The 23310-nt window shown below is 42.2% G+C and overlaps 1 protein-coding gene across 1 annotated transcript in view; it reads right to left on the reverse strand.

Moving 5' to 3' along the window:
- Positions 1 to 23310, reverse strand: part of MYCBP2 (MYC binding protein 2) — a gene marked incomplete in the record, with an annotated part of 5088083 nt that overhangs the window by 3785949 nt on the left and 1278824 nt on the right. The window contains 1 exon segment of the mRNA XM_044072904.1: positions 17001 to 17146. Within this exon segment, the coding sequence (XP_043928839.1) occupies positions 17001 to 17146 (146 nt within the window).

Here is a 23310-nt window from a genome sequence, read left to right on the forward strand (position 1 = left end):
TGAGATCTAGAGTTACCAGCCAAGACTCCTTGCCCAGCATGGGAAGAAGCTGCTGTAGGGTCAGCATTTTGAATTTTGGAACAATGAGGAATGTGTTTAAAGCGGACAGGTCTAGAATAGGCCTCCATTTGTTTTCTTTTCTTGGTACCAGGAAGAGTCTGGAGTAAAATCCCTTTCCTTGCTCCATAGATGGTACCTTTTCCACAGCTCTCATTCTTAATAATAGAGATATTTGCTTTAGAGCTTCTGTCCTTTGAGTAGGTGGTAGGTTTGGCATTCCTCTCTTTCCTGGTAGAGTATGGAAATGGAACCTGTAACCTTGGTCTATAGTTTGCAAAATCCATTTTTCTCTTGTGATGCAATGCCAGTTCTTTGAAAATAAGGTTAGCTTTCCGCCTAAGGGTGCTTCTAGTTGTTCCCTGGTAGGCGGTGCCACCGCCAAGTCACTGTGATTGAGTTGTTGTAGTGGTGGTGGCTGCATCCGTGCCTCGCTGGTTGTTACCTTGCCACTGGCGTCCCCTGTAGGCACCCCTGGATTGGTTTCTGCCTCTTGAACGCCTATTCCTGCCTCTCTGTGTCTTAGAGGAGTCCGGAAAGGACCAATTTTTGGAGGGCCAGTTCCTGCTAAACCTTGGAGGTTGAACCTGTAAGAAATCTTTCACTGTTTTTACAGATTTCGCCTTCTCTTCCATCTTTTTTAGTACCTGCTGTGCAGGGGAACCAAATAAATTGACTTTGTCCATGGGAGCATCTAAAAGCTTTGATTTGACATGGTCTGGTAATGCCTGCTCTTTCAACCATGCATGTCTCCTGATAACTGTGCCAGTCATGACTGATCTAAAGGAAGCCTCCAGTGCATCATAGCCACATTTTAAAGAATGGTTACTAACTTGCTGTATGTTATGTACCATTTCTTGAACATACTTTTTATCTAAAGATTCTTCAGAGGACAGCTTTTTAGTTAACTGGTCAAGCATAAACTCTTGATATTGAATCATATGAAATTGGCAGTTCAAAGCCCTAGCTGACAAAGTAGCAGAGGTGTAAACTTTTTTACCCCATCTCTCTAAGGACCTGGATTCCCTTTCAGAGGGGAGGGGTTTTTTTAGTAGAAGTAGCTGCTACAGCTTTAGGGCCCTGGGAGATAGTCTCTGGATCTGCAAAAGGAGCCTTGTATAAATGGTGATGAGTGTCCGGGACCCTGTAGAACCTATCGGGCTTAGCAGGAGCCGGAGGTAATGAATCAGGAGCAGTGCAAGCATCATTAAATGCATCATCTACAACAGAAAGAACTGGAGGTATAGCTAAAGGCCTATGTTGTGGCAAATGTAGAAAGGTCCTAAGCCTTTTTCTGGAGCCTGAGAAATCTTGGCCCTGCCACTGAAATTGTTCCCTCATAGCATGCAAGGTTTCCCCAAAGGAAAATTCCTCAGGCGGAGAGGCTGAAGGGATGGACTCTTCAGCATCAGAGTCTTCGTAAGGAGAATAAGGAGCCTCAGGAGGGTCTGTATGTTCTGAGTCATCAGAGGAATCATCTGTGGATACTGGCTCAGGGGGCTCTGCTCTAGGCCTCTTTTCTGGAGGAGGGAGAGGCCCTGTCTGGATGAGGCTGGGATCCACGAATTAAAGAGATGAGATCCTCAGCCAAAGAAAGCATATGGGAGCTGGTGCTGGGCCTGTGAGAGGGGGGTTTGGCAGGCACCGTTTTTGATGCTTTGGCTGCTTTAGCCCTGGCAAAGGCCTTAATAGACATTGCTGCAGGAGGCCTAGCAGCTCCACGTGCAGGGGTTGAAATATCCAGGGGAATGGTGTCTGATAATTCCTGTGAAACCGCAACAGAAGGTTGGATTTCAAAAGCCGATTCTACCAGGTTAGAAGAGGCCTCGGTAGAAGGCATGGTTTCGGCTGAAGAAAGAACCGCTTGCACGGTTTCGGCCGAAACAGAGACACTCGCGGTTTGCTTAACCGCGGTTTCGGCATAATATAGGCAAAATCGGAGCCGAAAATCTGTTCAGCAAACTCCGACCGACGTCTAAACGTCCGTCGGTTAAAAGAAGCACAGGCTAGACAAGCTGCTACGTCGTGGTCTGGGCCTAAACAATGTATGCAGTAGGAGTGGAAATCTTTATGAGGTATTTGTTTCCCACAAGATAAACAGTTATTCACTTTCTCTGACATCGGCTGAGGCAAGAAAAAGTCCCCAACGGGGTACTTAGCTTTTTAGAAGTCTTCGAAGTAATATTCGGTAGTAGTAATCTCTGGATCTGACCAACCGGCACTTGCGAACAGCTTCTGCTTCGGGCGCCACGCGGCAAGAAAGACTGAGGAAAATGGCGTCGGCTGATGCCTTTATACCCGAAGAACTGCCGCAATGACGTCGGGTGAAGTGCGACACCAGCCGAAGCCAGACCCAGACTTTGGAATCCGGCCGACCGAAGGGCTGCCTGACGACAGGACAACCCATTTGTAAGGACTGCAGATGCATCCTTGAAGGACATCTGCCTATGAATGTCCAAAGAATGCAGAAGTCTCACCCTTATTCTGTGGGTTTGGATAAAAGGTAGGCAAATTAATTGTTTGGTTAAGGGCCACCCTGGACACTACCTTGGGCATAAATGTAGGGTTTGCCTCAGAGAAGCCCTGTCTGGATGGAAAATGATAAAGGGTTCCACAGCCATGAGTGCCTGTAACTCTGAGACTTGTCTAGTGGAGGTTTTTGCTAGGAGCAGAGCTGTTTTCCAGGATAAGAATTTTATATCAGCTGCAGAGGCTGGCTCAAACGGAGGCAGTGTGAGTTTTTCCAAGACATAGTTGAGGTCCCATGCAGGTATTGGTGCTCTCCTTGGAGGTCTTATGTTTTTGGCCCCTCTGAGGTACTGCCTTAGTAATGGATGAGAAAAAATAGGTGGCTCTGTATTGTAATGAGCTGAAACGGCAGAGGCATGAATTTTAATTGATGAAAAGGAAAGGCCTTTTATCCAGCATCTCAGTTAAGTACTGCAAAATCTGAGGAATATTTGGGACAATCGTGTCAATACCTTGTGCCTGGTTCCAAGCACAGAATCTCTTCCATTTTTCTGCATAAGATTTTCTGGTGCTAGGCCTCTCGGCCTCCAAAATAACATCCATCACAGCTTTAGAGAAAGGTTTGTCATGAATGGCTACATTATCCGCCATGCTGACAGGTTTAAGGTCCTGAGTTGGCTGTGCAGTATCTGACCATCTTGTTGGGTCAATAAGTGAGGAATTTGAGGTAATGTCCAAGCTGGGCATTGAGACAAGCTCTTTAGGATTGGGTACCAGTGCTGGCGGGGCCAGTGTGGGGCAATCAGTATCATTTTTGGCTTCTCTTGTCTGACCTTGAGGAGTACCTTGGGGAGAAGAGGCAGAGGAGGAAAGGCATATACTGTTAGGTTTTTCCAGCTGAAAGACAGAGCATCCACTTTCCATGCTTGCTTGTGATAAGTCCTTGTGCAGAATCTAGGTAGTTGGCAGTTGAGGGGAGGCAAATAGGTCTATGTCCGGGCATCCCCAGTTCCTTGTTATCCTGCTGAAGACTTGTGGATCCAATTTCCACTCGTGTGGATCCATTAGGTTTCTGCTTAGTTCGTCTGCCATAGTATTTGTCCTTCCTGGCAGGAATTGTGCTTGCAGATGTACTTGATAAGTCAATGCTGTGTCCCACATGTTCATGGCTAGTCTGCAGAGGGGGTAGGAATGTGTGCCTCCCTGTTTATGTACCACATGACTGTAGTATTGTTCGTCTTTATCAGTAGTATTCCTGGAAGAAATAAATCCTTGAACTCTGTCAGGGGATTCTGAACAGCTAGCATCTCTTTTTGATTGATATGTAGATGCATTTGACTTGTAGACCATGTGCCCTGAATACATCTTCCTGCCATATGGGCCCCCCAGGCATAATCTGATGAATCTGTTGTCAATGTCTGCCTGGCTGTGGGTAAGGTGAATGGCTGTCCTGTGTTGTGGTGACAGGCATTTGCCCACCACTGAAACTCCTGTTGCAGGCAAGGAATGAGGGTAATTATTGTTTCCAGGCTGTGGCAATGTTGAGACCAAACACCTTTTAGATACCATTGAAGTTTCCTCATATACAGTTTTGCATATGGAATTAGCAGAATGCAGGATGCCATGAAGCCCAAAGCCTGCAGAATTTTTCTTGCAGATAACTGGGTCTTTGTTGCCAACATTTTTAAATAAGTAGTCAGTTGTCTGGTTTGTCTGGCGTGAGATAAGCCATCTGGGCAGTTGTATTTAAGCTTGCACCCAGGAATATTATCTCTTGAGAGGGTACGAGTTTTGATTTCTTTTCGTTTACTGTGTACCCTAGGCCTGTTAGTAATCTTTTTACAAACGCCAGATGCTGTAGTAGAATGTCCTTGTTCTCTGCTTGAATAAGGCAGTCGTCCAAGTAAGGATATATTTGTATTCTTCTTTGTCTGCAAAAATGCAATTACTGGTGCCAGGCATTTTGTGAAAACCCTGGGCGCAGTAGATAAGCCAAAGGGCAGTGCTATAAATCTGAGGTATCTTCTGCATGATTGTCTGACTGGGACATGCAGGTATGCCTCTTTTAGGTCTAAAGTCACAAGCCAAGCCTTCTTGCCCAGCATGGGCAGAAGCTGCTGTAGAGTTAGCATTTTGAATTTTGGGATATCCAGGAATGTGTTTAGGATAGGCAGGTCCAGTATTGGTCACCAGGCATTGTCTTTTCTGGGCACCAAGAATAGTCTCGAGTAAAATCCTAGTCCCTGCTCTTGCTGTGGTACTTGCTGAATGGCTCTCATGTCCATGAGGGATGAAACTTGTTTTTGTGCCTCTGCCCATTGATTGCGTGGCAGGTCTGGCATACCGTTTGGCCTTGGCAGGGTGTGAAAGTGGAACCTGTAGCCTTGTGATACGATATTTAAGACCCAATTGTCCTGGGTGATCATGTGCCAATTTTGTGAAAAAAGTGCTAGTTTTCCCCCCAAAGGAGCTGCCAGAAGATAAGTGCTTGGTGCTGGCAGGGGAAAGTCATTGAGACTGTTTCCTGTATGGCTGTGATTTTTCCCCTCCACTTTTGCAGGTAGAAGCGCCCTATTGCTTAGGCCTGTATGAGCCTTGGGGCTGTGATCTGCCTCTGGGGCATCTGTATCTGCCTCTTTGTGGCCTGTCTGACACTGGAAAGGACGAATTCTTTGTAGGCCAGTTCCTGCTAAATCTGGGTGGCTGTACCTGTAAGAAATCCTTGACTGTTTGCATAGATTTAGCTTTGTCTTCCATTTTCTTCCACACCTCTTCTGCTTTAACACGAAACAAGGTATCATGGCTGTAATGGAGCATCTAATAATTTTGCTTTAACATGATTGGGCGGATTCTGTTCTTTTAACCAAGCATGCCTCCTTATGACAGAACCTGTAACCATGGCCGGCCTTAGGCATAGGCCAACTAGGCGGCTGCCTGGGGCGTCGGTCTAGCAGGGGCACTTTTCCAGTATTTATTTGGTGTAGGTAGACCAGGATTGGTGCACCAGGAAATGAGTTGGGGGGGGGGCGCCATGGAGCCCTTTTGCCTAGGGCACCAGTTGACCTAGGGCAGCTCCTGCCTGTAACAGCGGCCCTACAGGAGGCCTCTAGGCAATCGAAATCACATTGCAAAGTATGCTTTCCCACTTGTTCAGCTGCATGCAATAAAGCCTGCATTTCTTTGTTTTCTGCACATTCTGAATTTGTCAACATTTTCTGTTTAAGCAGTGACATAAGATATTGCTGATATTTAAACATATGAAACTGTCAATTTAAAGCTCTTACAGCCAAGGTAGCAGAAGTATAAATATTTTTCCCCCATCTGTCCAGGGCCCTAGAATCCCTATCAGAGGGGGTAGGGTTTTTTGCAGTGGAAGCCTTGACCACTTTGGGACACTGGGAGATAGTTTCTGGGTCAGCAGCTGGGTTTTTATAAAGAAATTTATATGAATCAGGAACCCTGTAATATCTGTCTGGCTTAACAGGAGCTGATGGTAAAGAGTCAGGAGACAGATCGGACTCTGAATATACATCTACAATGTCTAAAACAGGAGGAATAGCAAGGGGCCTGTGCTGGGGTAATAAAAGGAAATATCTGAGCCTTTTCTTGGAATCTGAGTAATCTTGGCTCTCCCAGTCGAAATGCTCACTCACAGTATGCAGGGTCTCCCCAAAAGAATAATCCTCAGGAGGAGAGGCTGAAGGGATAGATTCTTCAGCATCAGAATCCTCATAGGGAGGGAGAGAATATTCCTGTTCAGAAGAGGAATCAGAGGAAATGGAAACCTGACCTGAAGATTCATATTCTATCTCTTGCCTAGGCCTCTTATCAGGAGGGGGATGGGAACCCCTGATCAAAGTAATTAGGTCTTAGGCCATTTTAAGCATCTATTTTTTAGGCATGGTGGCCTGTCCAGGAGAATGCTGTACTTGTTTCTTTGTCTTTAGAGGTGCTTTAGTCTTTGCCTTTGAAGCTGAAGTTGATTTCACATATAACTGTGTATGCCTGAAAACACCCTCAGAAGCCGATGCCTGCTAAGCAGCTCCGAACCCATCTGAGGGAATAGTTTCTGAGTGTCCAATACCTTGAGTTTCCAGCAGCCTAGTCAGCTCCACATGGGAGTCGGAAGCGGCCTGTGGCTCTGAGGTAGCGGGCGTCAGGGGCTGCGAAAGTGCCTCACTGAGAACTGGCGACAGGCTTAGCGGAAGCCTCGTCATCTGATTTGGACCTTGAATGCCTGTCCTTTTCTTTTTCTTTGCGTTTTTTATAAACTCCGGTAGTCGGCTGTTCCGACGGCATTATATAATTGAATCTTCTGCCAAAGTAATGAAATGCAAAATCGTACCGACGCTTAATAGTGCATTGGTTAAATCTAGCACAAAACCGACAACTAGCAACATCGTGGTCAGGGCCTAGGCAAGGAATACAGTAAGAATGAAAATCCTTATTAGATATTTGCTTCCCACAAGAAATACAATTATTAACTTTTTCTGACATCGGTCTGGAGCAAGAAAAATGTTTCCCCAATGGGGTACTTAGCTTTAATGAAGACTTCGGATCTGAAATTCGAATTTGAAAATCTCAGGAGTCTGCCGACCGGCACTTGCGAACTGCTTTTGCTTCGGGCACCGTGCGGCAAGAAAGACTGAAGAAAATGGCGTCGGCTACATCTTTTATACCCCTGGCGCACTGACGTCAGGGAGGAGGCGACAGCAACCAACGCCGGACCTTGACTTTGGAACTCGGGCCGACTGCGGGTAGCCTGCCAGCAGGATAACCCAACTGTAATGACTGCAACAGTGAAACACGATGAACATCTCCCTGGTCAGCCGCAGTAAGAAGCTGAGATCCCTCATAAAATCCTCCAAAGCTAGTTACGAAAACAAAATCGCCACTGATTCTAAATACAACCACAAAGCATTCTATAGCCATGTCAAGAATCTCAATGGAAACACTCAGATCTGCTCTGAGTTGCAGCACAATGGCACTAAATATACAGAACCAACCGATATTTCCAACATCCTGGCAGATACGTTCAGTGCTAACTTTACCCCCCTCTCACCCCCTAAAGGGCCCATCTCTATACCAGAAGAATGCAAAGTTCCTGTAATCACAGCTGCATAGGTAAAAAAAAAACTCTCCAAAGCCAAGAACACAGCATCCATGGGACCTGACAACATCCCAGGCTGCGTTCTACACTAACTACAGAACGAACTGGCACCCCACCTAAGTAGCATGTTCAATCATATCCTCACCTCAGGCTTTGTGCCCACTGAATGGCGCACAGCAACGGTTATCCCACGCCATGAAGGGGGAGCCACCACAGACCCCGGGAACTACCACCCCATTACCTGACGAGTCTGGTCTGCAAGGCCATGTAAAGTATCATCATGGAACTTATAAACAAAGACATTGGTAATCTCCAAACTCTGGGCCCCACCCAGTTCAGGTTTGTAAAAGGCAGATCATGTCTCCTAAACCTGATAAGACTTCTTTGAAGCAGTCACCAAAGTCATAGATGAGGGCAAGGTGGTTCACACAGCCTATCTTGGTCCTCTCCTGTTTGGTATCTACTTCTCTGAAGTACAGGCTAACACAGAAGGTCTTTGGCTAATGAAGTTCGCAGATGACTGCAAACTAGGAGCCATAACCGAAACTCCTAACAATGTGGACATCCTACAAAAGGGCCTCACTGAGACAGATGCCTGGTGTCAAAGCCACGGCCTCAAGCTCAATGCCAAAAAGTGCACTGTCATCCCCTTTGGTAAAAACTCTGTACCCATGAACTACCACATAGGCGGTAGTCTACTTAACATCGAAAGTATGACAAGAGGTCTTGGGACACAGGTGGATAGTAGTCTCTCCTTTGATAATCACATTGCCACAGTAGTCAGGAAATCCTTCTACGTGGCACACCTCATCACAAAAGGTTTCTCATCCACGAAAAAAAGAGGTCATTGTTCTACTCGTCACTCATTAGACCCATTATAGAGTACAATGTCCCTTTTGGTATGTACCTCACAAGACATCTACAACAATTGGTAAGGCCCCAGAAATACCTCACAAAGAAGATTACCGGCCTCAAACAGATGCCCTACGCAGTCCATTTCAAAAAACTCCAGCTTTACCCTGTGTTCTGTTGCATATCGCCTACTCGGAGGCGATCTCTGCCTAACATACAAAGCTGTGTCAAACCCAGAGCTGTTGGACATGCTCCACTTAAAGAAATCCCAATCCTTTCGAGCAAATGCTGTAGGGACCTAAACCTGGTCATCACAATAAACAGAACATGCTGGAGGGATAGATTCCTGTCCCAGAGACTTCCCATACTCTGGAATAAACTACCTACCTATATCAAACAAAGCTCGTCATTAGCACTCTTCAAGAAAAATCTTGATGATTGGATAGGAAATAGGAGATTCACCCCGGGGATCACTTCTGTGGCTCTGCTCAACAGGGGCACAGGAAAATTTGAGTGGTGAAAGCCAGGGTACCTTTTTGGCTAGGCTTATACAGGCCCTAGGGCCAACAGCCTAGTACCTACCTATGAACCTACAAGAACAAACTAGACGAGCTTCAAATGCTAACTTAAATTTAATACAATGGAGTACAGTTGCTTTAAGACATTCACTGTAAAGAAGGGCTGTGTGAGTACACACTACAACAGCAGATGTACCAGTACAGCAATCACTGGTGCAGCATAAAATCTTTACTCAAGGATTTAGCAGAAGCAGACATTCACCATTTCAATCCAACTTCCAGACATTTATCAGATTTCCCTAGTAAGCTAGGATTCTCCTCTGGCCATGCATCAGTGATTCACAGCACAAGAGCAGCAAGCAGCTCATGCCATTTTTTTTTCATTTCTTTTTTTTTGCTAAAATTAATATATGTGCCTTGACTGGGGAAATACTCTATGTCCTTCTCCTCAGTCTATAAAGTCCATGAGAATAATAATGCCTCTGAAATGGGGTCTCCCAGGTTGCCCCTGTCTAAAACTGACTATCTTCATATTTGTCAGCACAGGAGGTTTATTCTTATCTGCATGCATACTTGACCACGTATACATAAATAGATTGCTAGAAATACTCAAAAAGGGCAAAAATACTTCTCCTCTGTGAAAAGTATAGAGCCAACAAAGAGGGTGACAGAGTGCAGCAGGCTACACTGTTGCAGTAATTCCTCTACTAGACTTTCTGTTATGTTGTGAAACACAATTGAAAGTTATGTACTTAGCATAATGACAGATCTGTGTTGTCTGCTTCCATCCTTACTCAACAGATAGGTTCAAAGATTGTTACAAGGTAACAACCATTACGGCCTTTCGCAAGCCTAGCCGCGCACCTCAAACCATTTGGGTCCCGAGTATCAAAAGCATCTACATTGTGGGGCATGTTGGTAGGGAGGCTCCATCCTCAAGGGACATGGAGGCCAGACTGGTGGTAAACATACGATTTTCATCCAGCTATCAAGATTTTGTTTGAACAGGGTCAGGGATGAACTCTGTTTTATGTGGATGGGGAGCATATTCCACAGTGTGGGGATACTTCGGGACATGCACATCTTTCTCCAACACATTCTATTTACGTCACAAGTGAAGTTCAGATCCCTAGATCTAGTGTTTCTGGTGTTGTTTGTTTAGCACATGTGCAAAAGATCCATCAGGGCTGGGTCTACAAAAGCTGTGTAAAACAGGCCAAAAATCCCCATTCAACATCCTGTAGGAGAAATTCATGAACAGGCAGAGCCTTTAGGCAAACAGTGTAGGATAGGGTATTCATGTCTTGAATTCTCCAAGTAAGAAACCTTTGTGCGCATTCCAACTGTTGTAATTGTCTGGTTAGATACATGCCAAAGGGGGCACTGTATTCAGTGAAAGTTCTGATGAAGGCTGAGTAGAGTGTTATTATCGCATTCCCTCCATTGGAGCTCTGAAGTTTGCAGTGCAACTTCCAATGGGCAAAACCTAAGCTTTTTGATCGAATCAAATTATGTCCTCACAGAACTGTAAATGGCAAATTCTTCAGCACAAAGTATTTTTATAGTGGTAGCATTCTTTGGCTTCTATGTCTGAAACTGGATTTTATAAGTAACAGTAAACGCAGTAACTATTAAGTTTGCAGTATTTTGTAAACAAAATATTTTAGCAACCACTCTAAAGTTACACACATACTGTCACAGCAGCATTCTGTTCATCCAGCTGACAGCTTTCATACAATGCTACACAGTTCTGTCTGTGCTACTTGCTGTCAAGTTATTTATAAAAACATTACATTTATGACAATACAGATAAATATTATATGAACAACTAATACATTTTTACCTGAGCTCAAAAGAGGTCAAGAATCAATACAGTTGTGTCTGTTATTTTGTATGCTTTAAGATTAACTATTTTAATACCATGCATGCAGCACGGTTTTGGAATTAATAATGCAAATACAAACAAGCAATATGTGATGCCTAGAGGCATCAGTAGGATGTAGCTGCAGAAACACCTGAAGGCATCACTCGGTTGTAATGAGCTACAACTTCCTTGGACCTGGATGCCATAACCTTATCTATAAGCTGGGAAACCTAGAATGATTTTCTTATCTTAATGTTGGTCAAAAGCGAGATGGCTGTCTACATTTGTTCCCATATTCCTTACTACTGGGTCCACTCCTAGAGATGTTTTACAGATGCAGTTTTTAACTTGTTTTGTCCGTTTCCAAAGGGTATTATAATGTATTTTTTGGCAATGAGTTTTAGGCTATGGCTTTGCCACCAGTCATTTGTCTGCGTTAAATCTACTTGCAAGATGTTGGTGTCTTGAGGGAATCTAGAATAGCTCCCAATTTACTGTCATCTGCGAACTTGGACAGTCAAGAAGCCTTTAACGTTACCCTTGACTTCAGAGTAGTAAATGCATAACAGGAGCAGGCCTAGAATGGAGCCCTGTGATACTCAGCTGGTGACCGGTCACTTGGTGGAGGTGGTCTCACGGATCCTGACTTCTTGAGTCCTGCAAGTTATGTAAAGATTTACATCTAGCTCATGGAGTATATCAACAATGCCTGACTGGGGTATTGTATCAAATGCCTTAGCCAGGTCAAGATACGTAGTATGCACTGTTTTACCCTCGTCCATTGCCTTGGTGACCCTCTCAAAGAAGTCTATCAGGTTATGTAGGCATGACCATCCCTTAGCAAAGCCAAATTGGGATGGGTCCAGTGTCTGCAGGTTTCCAATGGCCTAGTTTATCATTTCTATAATTCATTCCATAGCTTTGCACATTAGGCTTGTTAGACTGATTGGTCTGTATTTCCTTGGTTCAGTTAATGGTCCGCCCTTGTGGAAGAGAATGACTGTTGCAGTCCTCCATTCACTTGCAGCTTAACCTGTTTTCGAAGCTGCAGTTGAAGCAGGACTCAAGTGGTCCTGGTCAATCATGTTTTAGACTGTTCAGGAAGCAACTGGAGATGATGTAATATAGGCAGTGTTCTTGGCTTTAGCAAGTGCCGCCAGCACCTGGTCACTTCTGATAGATGGGGAAAGTATGTTGGAGGGGATTTCACATGCTGGAACTGGGGGGGGTTGACCTGAATTTATCAGCCAGTAGATTTGCTATGTCACCCTGATCAGTGTGTTACCTCTAAGGTTCTGGACATAGCTGAAGTCGTCTTTGTGATTGTCTTTAGCTTAAAAGGCTATCTAGACCTTGCATAGGGCCTTGATGGACTTAATTATATCTTTTAGTTTTTTGTTTAGTTGTACAAGAGAGCACTTGCCTTTAAGGGAGTTGCTCTTCCTGATTTTGATCATGAGCTTTCCTCTTATTATAAACCCTGTTCAGCTGAGGACTCCACCAGTGGGGTTTATTTTTAGTGTTTGTTTTAGGTTTATTTCTGGTAGGTACAGCAGCCTCTATGCAGCTATTCACATGGTTGTATATGGTCGCCTTGAATAATTCTGCATAGGTAGCTGTGGTCTTGGGGTTGGGGGGGTGGGCATGAATTTTGACAAACTGTCACTTAATAGGATGTAGTTTGCCTTTGAATAGTTCCTGTTACTGGTTTAACTGTATTCTCTTAGTTGGTTTTTACTTCAAATGGACAGTTTTGTGATCCAACCTCACTAGTGAGGATGTGGCATGGGGGGTAATGCACTCCCATGTTAGTGACTATCAGTTCCAGTATGTTTGATCATCTGCTTAGAACATGCATGTTTCAAGATGTTTGTGTTAATAAAGTCCAGGAAGCAATGTTCCTGCAAATTTGAGGTAGTGCACTTTTCCCAGTCTATACAGGGTTAAAGTTGCACATGAAGAGGGTGTTTGGTTGGATAGTGAGTGCCTTTAGTAGTTTAGGTATAAGATGCAAGACTCTAGGGGCAGTGACCATGACCTGTAGCTAGCCTTGACATGTGAGGGACCTTATCTACAGTGACTTGCACATGGATGAACTCCATGGTATCATCCTATTAAAATAACTTAGAGATATGTTTGTTACTAACATAGACTGAAACACCTCCACCTTTGGCCACAGTTTGTGCTGTTGGTGGAATAAATGTGTGGAAGGTACTGCAGCCTTGCACAGCCAGATTACTTTCTATGGCTTTAAACAAAGTGTCAGTCACGGCACAGATATCTTACATTCTCCACAGCGAGGAAGGACTTGAAGGGCATAGAGTTTTTTTGTTTAGGCTCCAAGCATTAGCAGTAAAACCTTAAGGTTGCTTATAGACTTTTTCAGTATGTTGGTAGTGTTGTCTTTTTGGAATTGCCTAAAAATGTCTCTAAGGGGGTGGATAAAATGTTAACCACTATCCCAAGGCCTTGGCAAAGCAACATGGACTTTTGACCATGTTCTCCCATGCTGACAGATGCCAGATCCCCAAGAGTGACACCAGAAACTAAGCCAATTAAAATAAATAATTTTATGTTTATACTGCGTCTTCATCCTTGGTGACGGTAGAATGTTGCTCAACAGAAGGCCCATATCTATCTGTGACACCATTATGTCTCTTCACATAGTCCAGTGAGGTACATCTCAGGTCATTCATCCCCAACATGGACTATGATAGAACTATATTGGTACCTGGGATGCAGTAACCTGAGTGCATGTGTGATATTGTGGATCCTAGCTCCAGAGAGGCAACTAACTTTTATCTTCTTGCTATCCAACGTGGACAATGAGGCATCTATGTGTCACACAATGGATTCCCCAGTGACAAGAGTATAAAATTATATCCTTGCCTTATGGGCTTTCCTCTAGTTGGACCATTAGAGGAAGGCTTGCGTGAGATGTTTGGTGTTGCTTTTGGTGTGTGCTTTAGTGAATGCAGAGGAGCACTGTTGCCTTTAGGTGGCTTGGGGGGGGGGGTCTTTGAGATTTGGGAAGGTTTTTTTTTTTTTTTTTTAAGTGTCTCAGCATAACACAGTCAGTGTGTGTGAGGAATGTAGGGTGGGTATTCCTGACAGCCTCATTTGTATGTGAGATTTTTGCTTCCAAGGAAGTTGAGTATTTACATCTTTCACATGCAGTGTTATGGATGGGCCATCAGATACCACATCAGCCACTCCCAAGCTTTGGATCCAGTGCTGAGGCTCCTCCCTTCACCCATAATCCCTTTGTAATAAGTAAGTTACCTCAGTCAAGTGTGCCTGCAATACCAGGACAAGAAAGGGATACTTCCCAAAAAGATACTTGGAAAATTAACAGAAAAAACAAGCAACAGGGTACAAAGAAAGGTAGAAGCCAGCCGATATGTAGGTTTGAAAGCAAATCCTGTGCTAAATAAGGGCAACTCTGCAAGGTCACTACAGAAATGAACTGAAATAATGTATGGGGGAAGGGGGGGCAGTTGAGGAAGGGCAGAAGCAGACAACACAGACTTATCATTATAAGTAAATAACTTTGATATCTGACGTGGTCTTTTCCATCCATTCCTTAATGGATGGGACAGAGTTCCAGCTACAACACTTGTAGGGATATTCCAGAACACAGCCAAACCAAAGTTGGCCTCGATAATATATACAATTTTTTGGCTCTTGACCTCGATAATATATACAATTTATAGTGTGAAGTGAAAGTTTGACCTTGGACCAAGTAGCAGTGGTATACTGTGTCATCAAGAGGGGCATCGGAAAAGAAGTCTGTAGAAGAGGCTTATCAATCTCATTGAAAAGGCCTGCGGATGTTTGGATACTGACAAGCCCTTTTCTTTGTTCACATGGGATATAAAGTATGAAAGCCAATGGGAGAGTGTAACTTTGGACACTCCCTTACCCTCCTTGGCTGAAAAGAGAGAAAGAGAGAGACAAACAACTGATCAGTCCTTCTGGCTGTCTTAATTCAATGTAAACAGAACCACAGTTTACTGTGCATATCCAGCAAATGTAGTGTCTATTTCCCCTTGTTGGAAAATTTTAAAAAGAACACTGGTAGGTTCACTGACTGTCTGACAGACGATTAAGAAGCCGCTTTTAGGGAGAAAGGAAGGGTTAGTTTGCAAGGGTACTCTATTTTTGTTGAAAATCACATAGGGAGGTATTGAAGATAAGGCATGAAGCTCAGAAATTCTCATGACAGAGGTGATGGCCACTAAAAACAAGAGTTATTCAAGATAAGAACTTCAAATCAATTTTGGCCGCAAGTTCTAAAGGAGGTCTCATCAAAGCTTACAACAGAACAATACCTCAAGGAGATACTGGTTCCCTGAGTGCAGTGTGAAAAAGAAAGGCTTTGCATAATCTAACGGATTCAATGTGAATGTAATGATCTTTAATATGAAAAGAAGATATAGCAGCAAGCTGCACCTTAATAGTGGAGAAACTGGCTCTGTCATGACAGAGAGATGCCAGAAAATCCAGAACAGCCAGAAGAGGGGAATGTCTCTAGAGAAGAGGCCAACATGTAAATGACTGGAGAAGAAAGCCTGGTCTCTCTAGCCATCATTGAAATTGGAGAAACCATGCAGTTAGTTTAGGGAATTGAACGTCTGAGTGAGGTGACCCTGACAGGTGAAATATGAGATCTGGGGCTGCACTATATGATGCCAAAGGAAGGGAAACCAAACCTGTCAAGGCCAGTAGGGGGCTATGATGATGATTGTGACCTTCCTCACCAATGCTTTCTGCAAGAATTTGGGTATTAGAGGAGTAAGAAGAAAGCCATAAAGGTGTCCAGTTGTGGATAAGAACATCCCTCAGCAATGCCCCTTCCTTTTTGAGGCATTACAATGGTATTCCCTTTTGGAAGCAAGAAGCATAAACCAACAAACTGAAGTGTCTGGAAAGCATATTGCTTATGCAGTTACAATTGGCAGAAGACTGGAAAGCCATATTTCAACTGAGACATTAGGGCCTATTTTGCCAAATGCTGTTATGGCTTCTTGGAAGACATCCCCTTATTCAAAGATCAAACTACATACTAGCTCAGTAGCTGAACCAAAATTGCCAAGTGACTTGGACATAAAACTGAGATTAATGACATACTACTATTTTTTTATAGCTGAAATTAATAGCCTTCAGTGGAGCCACATTCATAAAATCCTGTACATCTATCTCTTACAACTTAAATGCTAAATTGATCTTAACAGAGCTAAAAGGGTTATAAAGTTTAACGTATATAAATTCCATAATTACATGCAACTTTCTGCAAAAGATTAAATGGATAATATTGTGCCCCTTTACTAATAATCTGCACTTTCACGGTTTGATAAACAATACAAATGATTCAAAATTAAAGGCGGCACCAAAAAAGGGGTCACTAAACAAGTCTAAAGTATCAAACGGCAAGAAAATAATAGGTAGCTGTAAACTGAGAAATCTTCTGCTATCTGCAAACAATGAGAGAGAAAAAAAAAAAGAAAACCAGGGAGAGAGAAAGAGAGATGAAGTAAAATGACATTCTGCACAGTAGTGAAGTATCTAAGAATGCTACAAGGGCAATGGCCACTGTAAGCCACAGAGCACTGCTCTCATCTGGTTTTGGTGTCAAACTAAATGCAAATACAAAAGAATATTAGCAAAAAGCTCCAAACATCCCAACTAGCAAAAAGAGAATGCAGAATTGTATTTTACATCTGCATTACTTGGTGTTCATTTAGTCACTCTCTGATGTCAGACCCCCCTCATTTATTTTGCTTCACATACACTAAGGTCATTCCCTCGTACATTCAGTCCTGCCACTCTATAAAGTGAAAGGAATGAATCTGATGAAAGGAACTGTAGGGAAAAGAACTGTGTGTACATATGAAGTAACAGACTTCAGATTACATGGGCACATGTCAAAAAAAGTTTTTAATGCAAACTGCTACCAATTCCTCTTGGCAGGATTTGTAAAGCATTGCTACTTCATAAATGTGATGCAGTGTGTAAAAGACCACCCTGTCTGTACTCTGTGGACATAGCTTATCAAACACAAAAGGACTGATGATCATCAATAATGGTAAAGTTTTTATTCTGATATGATTAACATAAAACTTTTCCTTACCCAGCAGGAGATCTAAAGGCATCATTTCCTTAACGGCATCAAGTACTCCTCTCTGCCTTGCCTCCTGGCCATCTAGTTCTCTGGCACATGCTTTACAGCATCCACAAATTCCACAGCCAGACTCACCAGAGCCACAGCCACAGACTCTACAATATTAAGAAAAGAATGTCAGAAGGTAATCCTGTTCAGTAACCTTAAACAAAAACAATTCACATTAACAGTTCAGGCTACATGTACTTCATCTACATACTCACCACTTTTCAACTTTACCCATAGTCTCTAGAAATTCCATTACTGTCACTCTGGTAGCTTATTTCACTATATTTACTACTACAACAGTTATTCAGTTTGTAAGAATATAACCGATACAAACTCAAAGTATCAGATGATACACAAGAAAACCTTCTGTAGTATAATGTTCAGATTTCCTCTTCTACTTTGCCAGTTTTGGAAAATGCTTCTTTTCTGTCCCAGTGCTGAGAGGTATCTATGCTTTCCTACCTGGATATTCCATGGCATCACTCAGTCTAGGGAGTGCTTCATAAACACTGCACCCTTGCAAGTGAAGCCATCCAATAAGCAAGCACAATCTGAAAAATTATTTAAAAAATGCAAGTTGCTAAAAACAAGAATAGCAAACAATAAATATGCACTTGTACAACTTAAAGGAAAGTCTGTCCATAGGATGGTGAGGTCATCTAACACAGAGGAATGATGGGAGTTTAATACGCACCCACTGTAAAAGACCTTGTTACACATGGTACAAGACAGTAGGGCCGTATGATACATTTGGCACAGAAGTACAAGTAGAATCCCTGCTCGATAATGCTTATTACATATACTTTTGGTGCTTGCCCAGGTGCAGAAGCAATTCTCAGGGTACCAGAGACCTTTGGTATCTTAGGATACAACCTGATTTTATAAAGGAACTACAAAAGTACACTGAAAACATGAGTTGTTCAATACATTGTTGGGCTAAGAAGAATAGCCAAAGAATACATAAGCAAAATTATGAATGAAGGAAGTTAGAATTAAGAACCTATGATTATGCAGTGATTGAAGTATATGAATTTCTAAAGTGCAGCTACATGCAAAACACGTCAAGAAATCTTTAAGCTATGGGTTCTAATCTAGCACGTACTGTTTTTTTTCTAATATGCTTCATTAAAATGAACTGGATATTGTATTAACAACATACAATAGTACAGCAATATCCTTATTGTATACCAAGACAAGAGATGCCTCAATTCTCTCATGGCTTAAACTTAACAGTATGAAATGTAAAAATGTAAAATTAAATGCATTATTTTTGGTCAAGGACATGTGGTCATCATGAATGATTTGCATTTCACGTAAATTGTCATACCTGATTAGATAAGCAAAAACATAAAATTCCACTGCCACACTCCTATCTGTACACAACATATTTAATGCCTCATATTTAGCTATATTGCTGAACACTACTTAATTTTGTTTGATACCATCACTTAAGACTGTGGTAACCAGCAGAATTTTATGATAGTACTTTTCCATAACCATAGAGCTAAGACAAGACAGTACAAGCACTATCTCTGTGAAAATAACTAGTTTAATCCTACTCAGACTAGCCACATTGTACCATAAAACTGTACAAAATGTTAGAACTTACTTTATTTGTAATAATGTATCAGAGAGTAAATTGCTTGCAAATCTAATTTTATAATGGTGGTAATATAATCACTTCATAATAAGACTAGGGTGATAAAAATGACAATCTCTTTTAACTAGGATTCATTTATTAATTTCTGCTAGGCCTGTGTCAGTACATTAATTTCATTTGAAACCACGGGGATCATGATACTTCCATGTACTAAATTTCATGTTTTCCCATACTTTGGGAAACAGGTACCTGGGAAGAATGAGTGTCAAGATCTACATCAGTAGTAGTTTTGGTGCACCAGCCAGCCTGCTCTTTTAGTCAGTAGGGCTAATACCACAGGTAAGATGTACAGAGATCTTTCACCAGCAGCACCCAGAGAGAGAAACAGTGCTGTCTGGGCCAAACACTGTTCAGCAAACTAATCTTAGGTCTTTCTACCATCACCTTTTGTAATACTCTGGGTAGCAAAGGCGTTGGGAGACATGCACAGAAAAAGAAAACAATGTGTGTTAAAGAGGATGCTTCCATCCCTACGTTTTTCTACACAGAAATTTTGTGCAGAATTTTGGAAGCTGGTGGCTGACTGCTGAAAGAAACGAGTCTACCTCTGGTATTACCCATTTTTCCATTAGACTTAAAAGTGGCTCTGTTCAGATGCCACTCAAAATGGTTGGTCAGCATTCAGCTGAGGGCATCTACTCTGCTGTTAAGATTTGAGGCTATGTAGGATGCCCTGAGACACATCTGTGAGAATGAGGCCAACTTGCAGGCTTGCATGGCTAATCTGTAGAGGGGTATGAATAAGTTCCATTTTTTTTTTTTTTTTTTTTTTTATGTTTCACAATAGGGTGGTGTTGTCTGAGGTCAAAAGCAATATCTTAACAGATGTGAAGTCTTTGAGAGACAGAATTAGTACTGGCATTTCCTCAATACTGACATGGTGCTCTGACTCTATACACTAAGGTTGATAACGTGTGCCCCAAAAGCCTTGGTTGATACACCTGTCATCAGATTCTGACTGGGTGCAGCAGGTTGAAAAGACTCCCTCTCCTATATGTACGGCTTGAGCAGCCCACCAGGCAAATTCCTTCTGAAGGCCTGGCAGAAAGCCTCCTTGATTTACACTTTCTCTGGCCCTGCCACTTTTTTTTTTTTTTTTTTTTTAAAGGCTCTCCTCTACCTGGCCTAACTTCCTGGTCAGCAGAGGGATCACTGTTTGGATAGATATCTGGGAATGGATAGAGGAAATTTTGATAGTCTCCATTGTGTTCCCCTTTTCTTCCAGCTGTTCAAAAATTTTCTTAACAGGTTGAACAAAAAGGGGATTTTTTTTAATCATCTTTATTACATAAGACATTTTTTAAAAAGTGGCGGGTACATATACAGTGGTAGAAAAAACGTAGTAACATTTCTTTTATTTTCATGAAATAAACATTTTAACAATTTTCATTCAAAATAGCATTATATAAATTGCCCAATTCCTGCCTTCCCTTAAATTTCACTTCTGAGTACAATTCAAAAAAGAGTTTTCTTATTTCTTATTAAGCAGCTGTCCCTTGATGTCCACTGCCAGCAGATAAAGTCTCAACTAAGCACGTCTTCTATTGATGGATCCTGCAGCTGTTGCCTTCAATGTTACACCACTAGCATCATGCCATATATTCTATGACGTACCTTCTCAGTCATGGGAACCAAAATGGAAATGTGAATCTTCACGATCTCATCTTTGGCTCTACTGCTAGTTTTTCTACTTTTTAAAAGTATCACTTCTTGATGCTTCCTCAAGTGAGTCTGGCAACTACTAGTCCTGAAGCAAGAACAGCAGAAGCATAAACCTTTTTCCTAACTCTTTCTAGTACCCTACTCTTACTACTGTTTGGGAGGGTGGTGTGATCCGGAGCTAGCTTCAGCCTCCAGCAGAATCAATACGAACCACAGCCATGATGGCATCAGGATCTAGCAAAACTATCACTATAATGGCATCTCTAAAGTCCTCAGACACTGGGAATAGATGCAGCAATGACTTTAGGGTTGTGCAGTACTAGCAGGTCCAGGTACCTCATCTTTACTTTAGACATCTCTTACGTCTCTCATCTGAAGTATTTCTTCATGAGATTGTGAATCTTTCGAAACGAGACATCCATGGGGACACAATCTGACAAAATAATTTTCTATCATCTGAGTTATATCGGAGTGCCAAAGGCATCTTCCTCTTCTGAAGACTCTGATCCTTTTTACAGGTCTAATGCCCAAAGTGGAGCTCTACTGAGATGTTCCATGCCACAAACAGCTCTTCATCTAACTTCTCAAAATGAACTTCCAGTAGAGAAAGTAGGGGTACAGGCATTTGAGGGTTGTTGGGGCCTGTGATGTGCTGGGTGCATTCACTGATTTATACATTTGTTCACTGGGGAAGCATTTTCAGGCTCAGCCTATGGTATTCATCAAAAAATAAAAACAGTATAAAAAACATTATGCAGGAAATACACAAATGAACTCTGACTTACAAAAGATGCATGAAATCTGTGATACAAATAAACTTTAGCAAATATGCAATATAGTACCTTTTTTTCTTGGAAGAGAGTGAGTAAATATTACATGGAAAATTGTTAGGAAGGAAGATGCAGAAAAAACTAGGAGAAAGAAAACGTTGGAAGAGACTGCGTATGTTGTGAGTGGTATGAAAAGTAGAGATCCAAGTAAATGGACTGCTGGGGAAGCATTTGCAGCATGCCTGTTTGTACAGATGATGATTAATTCTTTCTGGAAGATCTGGATGGATACGGTGGATTTTATGTGGTCAGAAATGGAGTCTCAAATGTTCGGTACATGTAGGGAAAAAAGGTATGAGCAGTGTATTTTAGGTGGAATGTAGATTGTGTAAGTCAGGAAAAGAAATGGCTAGATATCTAAAGTGATATGATGGAAGAGATCTGTCAGGCTGCACACATGTCCAAGTTCCACGGGAAGGGAAGCAGCATGAAGTCACTGATTTGCCTGTGTGGCTCTCCTTCGAGGAGCAGTTGCAAACTGTAGGACTATCCTTGGGACAAGTACTGTGCATTATGATACTCAGAATAGCCAGTTAGTTCCTTCTTACAACACTATTTCTATGCAAATGTTACAAATGGTCACTTTGGTGAAAGTGACTGCTGCATTTAACACACATTGCTGACATGTCTGTCTCCAGAGGGGTTGGGCAGAGGTCTGCAAACAAAACAGATGCCAAACTCCAAGAGTTGGAAAACTTCTTTACCAGTAACAGTGTTCGCCAGCCTTTATGACACTAGGGGAGCAGCCTTCCGCTCCTTAATAGCACACTTCTTAGCATCCTTTCACCCTCAAATTCTTTATGATAATTCTACTTTCTAGAAGAATTTTACTTACTTGACATTTGTTTACCAGGATAGTCCGTCTGGATTGCATAACCCGTTTTCAGTGGAGGCCCAGGGAGAAGAGCTCCACATTTATGATTTGGTTACACATTTATACAACTGAATTACTTCTATGAGACTACTCAATCAGAAATTTATAAACAAGCACTTTGAGTAACTTGTATAATACAAAAATATGCCATACTAATCATACTAAAATATGTCATACTAATACATTTAGAGTTTAACATATATGCACAATTAGAAGACTGGCTTCATATAGGTAAGATTATTATGACACAGACTGGAGTCCATCAGAATGCTTAGATCTTGTGAAGTATAGGTAGAATGGCAGGGACAAGAAGGTACATAGCTGTAAGTAAATGGCTTTGCTTTCAAAATGTTACTGAGGTTATTTGTAGATTAGTTTTGGAGGAGGAAGGTTAGTGTATTATGGGGAGGACATATAGTGGGCTAGATAGAGGATTAGCCTGGAGTTAGGCATGTGCATAGCCATGAATTTTTGGAAGATTAAGGATCATCACAGTAGTGGATGACTATTGCAACCCAAACGCCTATGAAAAAGCTTGTAGCTTTGTCTCCTCTAGCCACGCATGGACAGGAGCTTCTCCGCACAAGGATATTTCAATTAAAACTTACAAAACTTTGGCAGTCTTCCATGAAGTTTGACTCTCCATATAAAAGTGCACTTAAAATTTTAATCCTTATATAGGATCTGGTGACAGTAGTTGCAAAAAGTTTTGAGACCGGTCTGAAAATTCCATGGCACGCTGCAGGACAGTTAAGATCACACTTCACAAGTAGTCTTCCTAAAGAGGGACCTCTACCAGTAACATCCTGGCAGCAGTCACTTGGTCCTTTGTCCATACCTTCTCCAAGCCCTACAAGCTGGACATAACATTTAAAAGTAGAGCAGGATCTACTGTTGCAATCCTCAAGGGCATGTCTCTTTCTTTAACAGGGATGCAAACCACCAAAAGAACAGTAGCAGAAAGCACTGGGAGTTATCCCTGAAGTTATGACTATAACAGTGACTTACACAATAAACTCAGTAACTCTGTCATCAACTTGTCATAAATCTAAATGTTTGAGTACTGTTAATGCTGCAGTTCAGTTTCCCACTCTCCTTCCCTTTACGGGGGGACATTTAGGAAAGGGCTGGGGGCACCTATTACACACACTCCTCCTTTTGTTTTATTTATCCTTACTGCAGGCTGAATCTCCAGTTTCCTACCCTCCTAGGTTAGCTACAGAGTCCCTGCCTGAGATACTATTC

The sequence above is a fragment of the Protopterus annectens genome, chromosome 5.part1 (genome assembly GCF_019279795.1).
Source record: "Protopterus annectens isolate FY-2018-M chromosome 5.part1, PAN1.0, whole genome shotgun sequence".
Lineage (NCBI taxonomy): Eukaryota > Metazoa > Chordata > Ceratodontiformes > Protopteridae > Protopterus > Protopterus annectens.